This window comes from Gavialis gangeticus, unplaced genomic scaffold, assembly GCF_001723915.1.
Source record: "Gavialis gangeticus isolate Ggan-Ray unplaced genomic scaffold, GavGan_comp1, whole genome shotgun sequence".
NCBI lineage: Eukaryota > Metazoa > Chordata > Crocodylia > Gavialidae > Gavialis > Gavialis gangeticus.
Window position 1 is genome coordinate 57,292,511 of NW_017729006.1, and position 10,093 is coordinate 57,302,603.

General features: G+C 43.0%; 1 protein-coding gene across 2 annotated transcripts in view; it reads left to right on the forward strand.

Annotated features, from left to right (window-relative positions):
* MOCOS (molybdenum cofactor sulfurase) overlaps positions 1–10,093 on the forward strand; it is a 494,081-nt gene that overhangs the window by 462,424 nt on the left and 21,564 nt on the right. For both annotated transcript variants that reach the window (XM_019509228.1, XM_019509230.1), the window contains exons 7-8: positions 1,800–1,916; positions 7,564–8,022. In XM_019509228.1, the coding sequence (XP_019364773.1) occupies positions 1,800–1,916; positions 7,564–8,022 (576 nt within the window). The remainder of the gene's footprint in view (positions 1–1,799; positions 1,917–7,563; positions 8,023–10,093) is intronic.

The window sequence follows — 10,093 nt, forward strand, 5'->3', positions numbered from 1 at the left end:
ACCTTGCAGCCACTCATTCAATCTTCCTGGTTTCACCCTGGCCCCCTGCACCTGTGATTGGTGAAGGGGCCCTGGCAGCCCCACCACTTGCTGCTGATCGGCCAGGAGGCAAAAACCGCAGCATATTTAAAACTGTGGATTTTGCCTCCCCTGAGATCAGTGGCATCTAAGGAGCACCTTATAATCTATGCTATATTTATCCTCACAACTGCTCTGCAAGGCAGGGAAAATGCTATTTTCCCTGTTTAGCTGATGGAAAATGGTAGCACAGAGAGATTATGGAAATTCCCTAAGGTGAACCCCCGGAGCACCGCGAGCAACTTAAAAGGGGTCCAAACTTCTTTTCCCTTCCCAAAGTACAAACACTCTGCCTGCTTCCCTCCCCCAGAGGTGAAGCGTGTGTCCTTGGACTCGCCCACAATGGAAGTGTCTCTTTTGTTTTCTCTCTCAGCATTTACAGGTTAGTGGGGCTCAGTATTTATCTGTCAACGGTTCAATTGACTGTGTGTGATTGAGTACGAGTGCAAAATCAATAGTTTTAATCATGGGGGATCGCATACATGTATATATTATTTCACGGAGTCATGGTATCACAAAGTCTGAGAACCCCTAGCCTAAGGTTGTACAGGAAGTTTGTGGTGAAGCAGAAACTTGAATGCAAGTCAACCAAGCTCTAGGCTCATATATGAATGTCTGCATGTCCTTCCTTCCAACTGAGTCCCAGTCCTGACTGAGGCCTTTGGTCACTCCTATAATGGAAATAAATGCAAACAGTCCATGTCATATACTGTTCTTACAGCTGCTGTTATTGCTCTTCAAAATCAACTTCAGTTAATACCCAGGCAGATATTTTCTGCTGTTTCCCCTGGCCACCTACACATTCATTCTGTCATTCTTCACATAATCTATTCATCTCAATTATTCATTGATAATTATTATATCTGTACCCATTAACTGTTTAGTATTTTTCCTAGTACTTTTAGAAATATTTCAGTGCATGAAATAATAGTTAAGGCTTGGCAAGTGGGGCACCAGTCTCAGGTGCTGATTTAGAGAGCATACCAGAAAAGAAGCCCCCAAGGAAACCATGCCAGGGTAGTAGCAGGGAAGGTCTTAGAGGGACTCTCAAGCACTCAGCACCTTCCCCACTCCATCTCCCACTCTCTAGCACCTCTACCCTGGTGCCAAAATTGCCAGTTTTGTGGGATGTAGATGTGTTAGGGAAATTAGACATTAATTTCAGTGCAGTAGCAATTAGGAGAGCACTGGTCATAGAGCATGACCTCACGATGCTAGAGGATGTAGAAAAACAGCCAAAAGGATGGTCCTTGAGCAAATAAGTCATTCTCTGTGCTGCAGATAGCACCTTTAATTGAAGAGAAGATCCCTCCATCCCCGCTGTCATGGAGAGGCACCTGCTATTTTGTGCTTTGTGTTTCCATTCAGCTGCAGATTAGTACGGTGCCAATCATGCAAAGACGCATTCAACCTTGAGTCTGCGATTAGCCTTACTGATTTTAATGAACCTATTCATGTTAAGTTCATTAAGCGTGTCCCAACATTTGGAGGAGCAGGGCGAATAACTGTGTACATGCTCTCTCTCTGCCGTGACACCATATTTCTTCTTTGTTGTTTACCTTCATTTGAAATAAAAAGGCTAAAATTCCATTTCCCTCACTGTTGGCTGCAACCACTGAGCAGGTAGTTTACATCAAGCAATGTCAATTTGTGCTGTAAAACTTTACATATCATTTAATATATCTGTAATCTTTTTTTTGTTTTCTGTTGAATCTTTAAAGGTGGACAAGATGGCTAGTCTCTACAACATACATGTCCGTACAGGTTGCTTTTGTAATACAGGTGCCTGCCAGCAGCATTTGGGGATCAGCAATGAGGATATCAAAAGGAACCTTCAGGTCAGTACCAAATCCAAGTGAGACTAAGGGAAATTACTGCAAAACAAGAGGGGTAAAAGAAAGAAGAACTCAACTTCATTAAATATCTAGGCACGAGCGTGGACATCCGTTTCCCCAGGGACAAGAAGCAGCAGCACACACTGTGCTGCTGCTACCTGTCACCCAGGGAGCACCTGTGCCATGGGCCCTCTGGCATGTGGCAGGTTACCCTGGGTGGGGGAGGGGAGCACTGTGTGGGCCCCAGCAGCCTTACCTGGGGTCCTGAGGGCATTCTCCGGCTGCAGCAGCTGCGATCCTGGTGCTCAGAGCCTGGCAAGCAGCCGGAGTATGGCACCCAGCCAGGCTCTGGTTTTGGGTGGTACGCACTGCCCATGCATGTGCCAGTCCACTTTTATTTGTGCAGGTTTTTTTACCCCTGGATCTCCTGGGGTCAAAAAAACCACTTCACCACTACATTGCAATGTGAAGAACAGCTGAATGTGTAGTATGAGGCACTGCAGACATGTCTGTGGCACCGCATGCCACACGATTATGCTCGTGTGGACACAGTCTGAGGGTGCAAATCTTCTACATCTTGGCATCCAGTTATTAGTTTCTGCAGGGCAATTTGTCTTATGTTCTATTTTTCACTCATTTTTATCTTAACACTTCTTTACTCATGGTAGCTTTCTCCTGTAGTGCTTGCATTATCAGTGATGCAGCAATATTAGAGCTGGGTGAAAAAGTTTTAGTAGCTTCATTTGCCATTTAAAGAAAGATGTTCTGATGCTTATTTTTCAGCAGAAGAATTTGAAGCATTTCATTTTGACAAAGTCAAAATATTTTGTTTCAATAGTGGCATTTCAATTCAATTCAATTAGACTTCTATATTACACTAATTTATAACAGTTTAAATTTTAATAGGATTTATTTTAATCTTATTCCTCTGTTACTATATATATTGTATTTAATATTTTAATTACTAAAATTATGTTAGTGAAAGTGTATGCTTCATAGTAGTTAAATAAAACATTTGATGGCCCTAAATTCTTTCTTTTTATAGTTTTGCTTCTTTTAAAATTTTGAGATTTTGGTTCTTTGTTTTGACTTGAGAAGAAAAAAAAATCCAAGGGCCTTTGTACATGCCACAAAATCGGCCTTTAAAGTGGCTTAAATGCCCTTTTCCACCACTTCAACGGGGTTGCTGTTTGCACCCTTGCAGCGAATTCTGCTTTAAATGACTTTGGTACCTAGCAACATAAAACAGCTCCGAGGTATTTTAGTTTGCTACCTAGCAAACTAAAATTGTGCACAGGGCACTGGAAGCTGACCTGCCCAGGGCTCGGTGGTCCTCGTGCAGCCAGGGGCTGTGGAACCCGGCGGCAGCCTGTGCAGGTAGGGTCCACTGAAGGAAAAAAAAAAGCGGCGAGCCTGATCTTTTTGTTTTCTCCCCGTCTCCCTGGAGCCTGCCTGCCTGAGCTGTGCAGGGACCCAGTGCTTTCCTCCAAGGCTGCAGGGGAGAAAGTACTTTCCTCTGTGGCTTCAGCACCCCAGGTTGGGTGCCAGCAGGCGGGTGTTACCTGGGGGGTCCCTGCGCAGCTCAGGGACCACTTGGTCCATCACCAGCTGCCAAAGAAGCAGGTAAGGATCTGGCCCTCAGCCTTGTGTACGTGCCACGGGGTGTTGGTTTGGTTTAATTCTCCCTAAATTGAAGCAGTGTTTTTAAAAACCCACTGTTTCAATTTAAGGAGAACTAAACCAAATTAAACTCCCATGGCATGTGCAAGCAGCCCAAATGTCAGTATCCCCTGTAGAATAGAAATTTCAATTCCCAAACATATCTAGTGATATAGCTTGGATGTATAGCTAACGTATTTAATTATCTAATAGTCTTTGCTAGTGTTCATAGTGATGGAGTTGGTCTTTCCATCCTGTAGGATGGTAGGGGCCAACCTTTCTGGAAGACATACCACAAATTAGCTCAACAACTTCCTTGAGTATCACTCCAATCCCTTCCATCTGCCCAGACTGCTGCTCTGCTTTCTGCAACCTGCCCTGTGCTCCTTGCCCAACCTGCTGCTCTCCTTTCTGCTTCCTGCCATCTCTGCCATTGTATTGCCTGCCCCCTCCCCACAGTCTGCCATGTGCATCACACACAAAGTCTACCTGGGCCACTGGTGACCCTTGTGCCACGGATTAGCCACCTCTGTAGTAAGTTACAGTCTGAAACAGAAATAAATCCTAACAAGAGAAAACAAACACAAAAATGCACTGAGCTACTGAGATAATTATGTTAGCTTAGAGAATTATATGTATATACAGCATGTCTACCTAGATTACTAGTATGCTAGATGTGGGTAACAGATGCCATCTGTGTCTGAACAAATTGCTTGCTCTGCCTTGTAACTGATATTTTCTACTAATTGTCATTAAAATTCTTAGTTAAGTGTATAGCATATGTTATAATAAAACATGAGAGACTTCATGGTTGTAAACATGTCATCATTTGATATTACAATAAATATACTGGGAGAAAATCCAAAAGCTTATTAAAGGCACTTTAAAAAAATGGTTGTACTGATCCATATTTTCCTTATAATTTCAAAAAGATCTCTCGATATGCTCCATGAATGTATGAGTGCTGCAATTATATGTCCAGAAGTTCTGATAAGAAGGAGTTCTCTACTCCCTCTAAAGATGAAAAGGGAAAAGAGCTTTGTTTACCACAGAAAGCTTTATTATTACATAGGCTTCCTGTCCAGACTTCCTTTAGTGACAGTTTGGGGAATCAAGGGCAGAGGTCCATTATAAACATGGACCATATTAAATCATTGCACATCCATTTAATAAACTAGAATTTTAAGGATCCTGAAAGTTGGCTCTTTGTAACCAACAGTTCTAAGTGCTCCCTCACCAGTTCGACACTGACCATTGGTTGGTAGTTGCACCCCCCACGTGCAGCCCCCATCACACAGAGGAGAGATATGGCTGGGATCGTGTCTGACCATCTTTGACTCCCAAAGAACCTATTTTACTCCTGGGTTGACTGGGATTGGCCCTCATTATGACACCATAGTGAAACTCAAAATTCACTTCTGTTGGGGCATCATGGCACAATTCTCCTGCTCTGTCACCATGTCTCAATGGGGAGAGGTCTTTTGGCTAAGATCAAGCATGACAGGGGCATCTGAAGTCCCAAGCCTCCAGACCTGGGACTTTCACTGTAGGGGACCAGCCTGGATATGGGGACCATCTGAACTTCCAGGCCTGCAGGTCTGGGATTTATATGTAGGATGCTGGGCTTGTTGAAAACATTTGGCCCATGCATACTTATAGCTATGGAACTTTGCTCTTCTGGATTTGGAATTGAATTGACTATTGGAAATTTTTAAAATATCTGTAGTTAAACTTAGACTTATTTTTTCTGCTCCCAGGAATGGTCACAGGGAGGAGAGTGGTCCGTTTTGATGGTGAAATGCTCACTCCCAAGCAGCCAAAGAAACTCTGCTTTGTTGTCCCCCACCCCTTTCTCCCCCCAGGGGGAGACAGACAACACAAAATGAGGACTGTATTGGAAAGTGGCATAGAGGGCTAGATTCTGTCAGAAAAGGTCATCCAAATCAAAGATTAGCTGTGATCACAGAGCTGATTGGACTTTACGGTCCTATTTAGCCGGCACCTTAATACAGCTGAATTGCTAAAGTTGAGGAGATGAAGAAGCCTCCAATCAGAGCCAGACAAGTTGTTCGCTTGAAATTGGAGACAAACCTGGGCAGAAACTTTTGGTCTATCGTTACTGGCTGATGCAATCTGCAAGTGGGCCTTGATGATACAACAAGACTCTTGGGACAGTCTCACCTGTAGATGGGGTTAGACTATTGCCAAAGCCACAGACAAGGACTGTTGGTCATATTTTCCCCTACATTTACAGATGTGTTCTTTTGATACATTTTCAAACTTCATGAATGCACTCCTTTTTCTCACATGACTATTTCTTTCCACTGTCACTGATCACTTCTGAATAAGGAAGTTTTACTTCTTAAGGTCTTACAAGGAACGTTTTCCCAGCTTTCCTGGTAGTCTCAAGTAAATTTAGTTATTTAGCAAGCATGAAGCTAGCTGTAGTGAACCTGGTCCTTTCTGCAGCTGTGAACTCCTGGCAGAAGGTTTACATGTATGTAACCAGATATTACCTAAGTATGTAAACATTGTTTCTTTTCTGTTTTCTGAGCAGGCAAGACAGAGTAGGATGAAAATTGTCACTCTGCACTTAAAGATTTGACAGTTGCTTTTTCTGTTTTGTTTCTGTATTTAAAAAAACAAACTACAAATACATGAAAGTAGTGTTTGGTGAACTGTGACCTCTCTCCTGCTTCTTAAAATAAACCTCTTGTAAATAATCTAGTCAAACTCCAATTTTGATGTAGCAGAATGCATAAATAAGTGAAAACCATGAAACTAAACCACCCACTACATTTGCCTACCCACATGCACGGTGCAGTTAGCTAGGGTGCTAGAAGAGCTTGCAGCTGGAGAGGTGAGGGGGCCATGGCCCCTGCTGGTGTGCATCCACCAAGGTATACAGTCCCTGGCTGCTAAGAAATTGGAGAGCACTGGCCCAGGTTATCATGACTAGAGTTGGTTGGACATGTTTCAAGAGAATGATTTTTTCATTGGAAAATGCCATTAGTTGAAACCTTTTTTTTTTTTCTTCAAAAGAAGATACTTTTCTTAGAAAGGTTTTGTGATGGAATGCTTCAATGTTTGGACCAGAGAGAGACCAACCGTATAGCTCAGTGATGCTCACCCTAATTACAGGTCTGGAGGCCTAATTACAAGCTTATAGAGTCTCTCTTGAATGCATGCCCTTGCTTTCTAACTCTCTTTCTTTCTTCCCCCTTGACTGGGCATGCACAGACAGATAAGACATGGGGAAGTGAATGAGGCCGCATCTCAAATTGTATGCACTAACTGCCTGTATGCACACTCCTATCCTTCAATAAACAAAAGCTAACCCCCTGGTAACTCACCTCTCTGAAACAGCTACAATAGGTTAACTTCAAGCTAGTCAAAGTTAAGAGCATGTTCATGGGCCCTTACCATGGAGTTGGTGTTCTGCAAGTCCCCACCCTCATTTGTAATGTGATAAGCTTGTTCACGTGTAACCATGCCCAATGTATGATTATTTATAAGAGCTGGAACATCTCTAAAAGGAAAAGATTAAGAGACCCATCCCAGAATAATTAATAGGCTATTCGTTAGGGATCTCTCTTGAAGATGGTCTTCATGAATCAAGTACAGCAGGTATTTAAAGCTGCATTACCCTGTCCTGGTTAAGGGCAAAGTTACCAAGCCATTGTGGTGAGGGTGACTCTTGTCGGTTCTATATGCAAAAAAATTTCAAAGGTCTCCATTTGGTCTCAGTGTGGGTCAAGAAACTTTTCTGAAATACTAGTATTTTCCATGGGACAGGCAAATTATTTCCTGTTCATCTCTAATAGCATCTCCATTTTTCCATTTTATTAACATATTTGCTGTCTGTATTTGGGAACTGAATCTTAATGCTGGACTTTACAGTGTGATATAAAACTATGTAAAACAATAGGAGAAAGAAAATGAGAAGGCCATTCTAATAGCTCCGTGTCTTTTTCTTTTTCTTTCAAACTAGGCCGGCCACGTTTGTGGAGATAACATAGATATAATTGACGGACGTCCCACTGGGTCTGTGAGAATATCATTTGGCTACATGTCCACATTTGAAGATGCACAAAACTTTCTAAAGTTCATTATAGCCACCCAACTCTCCAAAGCAGACACTAAGTTTCCCTCTCAACCTATTCCAAACAAGACTGTTACAGAGTCTGCAGAATCCGCCATACAGAATGACCAAACTTCCTGTCACAATGCAGTTGTGTTGTCTCTGAAAACTATTATTGCAGACACTGGACCCTGCAATAACTCATCTGCAATGCTGAAGACTACCAGGTGGCAGCCACCAGAGACTGAATTGGAAAGGACCGGGGCTGCTGTTTTTGAGTGGGCAGTTCCTGTACACAGCAGTAGTAACAAGCCAATCATTGTCACCAACATTTGCCTCTACCCAATCAAATCTTGTTCTGCATTTGAGGTATGTATTTAAAGTAATATTTAGAGATTTTTCTTTGCTTTCTATTTTTATGCATTTCTTTGTTTGTTGGTAATATTGTGCATTAGGCTATGTGGGAAGTAGGTGGGATCGAGTTTATTTTGGGAAGAGAGGACTCATTTTTTTCAAAATTTTAAGATCAGTGTCCTGCACAGTTAGGTATTTTAAGGGAGTTTCAATTTTAAGGGATTTTCTGAAGTTATAGAATGCACGTTTCTTACATTTTTGTCTCTCCAAAAATACAAATCTGTATCTAATGTGTAGTATTAAAAAGGAATAGTCAGATTCTACAAAAATTCAAATGAATTATAATAAAGTAATTAGTATGCTTTTAGAAAATGACATGTGATGGATTTGCAGGCATTGATGGGTATGCAGCAATTGAGAACTAACTTGATTAACATGTTATAATTGAGAGGAGGCTGATTTACATTACAAAGAAATGTTATCATTAAAAATACATTTGCAACAGAAATATGACATTTAAGTGTTGCAGCACTATTTGAAAGTTCACTCTTTGAAGATTTTAATTGCTTTTTTGCCAAGTTAATAATATCCTCACCTTAGCTGTGACTTTTTTTTTTAAATAATGCATGATGAAATAGGTGTATGGTCTGAACAGTGACCTAGAATCTGACTTTGCTTCATGCCATGCTGGGGAGCAATTTAATGAATGTCAATAATGGAATAACTTTCCTTATGAAAACTTACCAGAGTAGGTCACTATCTCATATCGGAGTGAAAAATTGGGGTCAAAGCCAGGGACAATCCACCTGCATTTAAAATGTGGTTTCTCAAATGATACAATAATCATATTTTTTAAAAATGCCTGAAGGGGGTTAAGGGATTAAAGCAAACTGTAGCAAGGTATGACCAAGGAAGTCAACACACACATGCACACGCACACTTAAGTCTTGGATTTGCTTACAGTGAGCCCTGTCTTTAATTGAGAGGCACAGCCTTAGAAAATAGGGTATAAACACCTTTAATTAGGTGTTGAGAAAAGTCAAAAGAAAGGGATGGCTTCCCGTTTATTCAGGTGTTGTGGTTATTTGAGTTGCTGCCAGAATGATTTACTATTAAAATGCATCCATACACTACCCGGTGCAGTTAGGGTTAAATGGTAGTTTTAACAGAAGCCAGAGTTGTGCCACAGCAGAGATCAGAGGTCTTGGGTTTAGGCATAGCTGTGCTGTGTAGAGTAAAAGGAGGCATCATCCAGTTGTATCCCCAGATACAAGGAGAGGCTTGTGACCTCCCCTCCAAGCCCACACTGGGGAGGTTGTTATCACTGTGGATGCCAAACTCATGCAGTCTCTGAGGAACAGAGCTATGACTGTGATAGTATAAGAGCTACAGAAGTAGATTCTTTGCAGTCTCTCTATACCTGTCACCAACGATCCCATAATGCCTGATGTACCGTATACACAATTATAGCCAGACCCAAAAAGGGTTTGGGGTGCCTACATCACATTAAGAAACAGCTATTTAGGTACTGGGCATGTGCTGAGGGCCACTCCAAGATAGCCACATTACCTAATTTTGGGAAATTATCATCAGAGATCTGGGTTTCCCCTGATAAAAAATTGCAAAGTCTCCATAACCGCCCCCCGCCCCAAATCTGTGATTAAAATTAAAGACCCCACCACAGCTGTCCTAGCCCTGCTGGTGGCCCTCACTTCACACCCACAGCCCCCTGGCCCAGCTCGTGGCTCTCATGCCCCCTGCACAGCCCCCACAGCCTTGCTGGTGCACTTCACCCTCCACCCACAGCCCCTGCTCCCCCCCAGCCCTGCCAGAGGAGCCCACCTGCCAAGGCTAGGAACCCAGCTCTGCAGCCTCCTGCCCCCACTCCCCCCGCTGCAGGCTCAGGTGGGGGGGGGGCGACTCCCTGCCGCTGCACACACTCCCAGGGAGCAGGGGGGACCTGTGCCCTCCAAATCTGTGCACAGGGAGGGAGTGGGGGTGGGTGCAGCTGTGTGCTATGGCTCCCACCCTGCTGCCCTCCCCTAGGGCCTCCACAGCCCAGCGGGTGCGACCCGGCACAACAGGG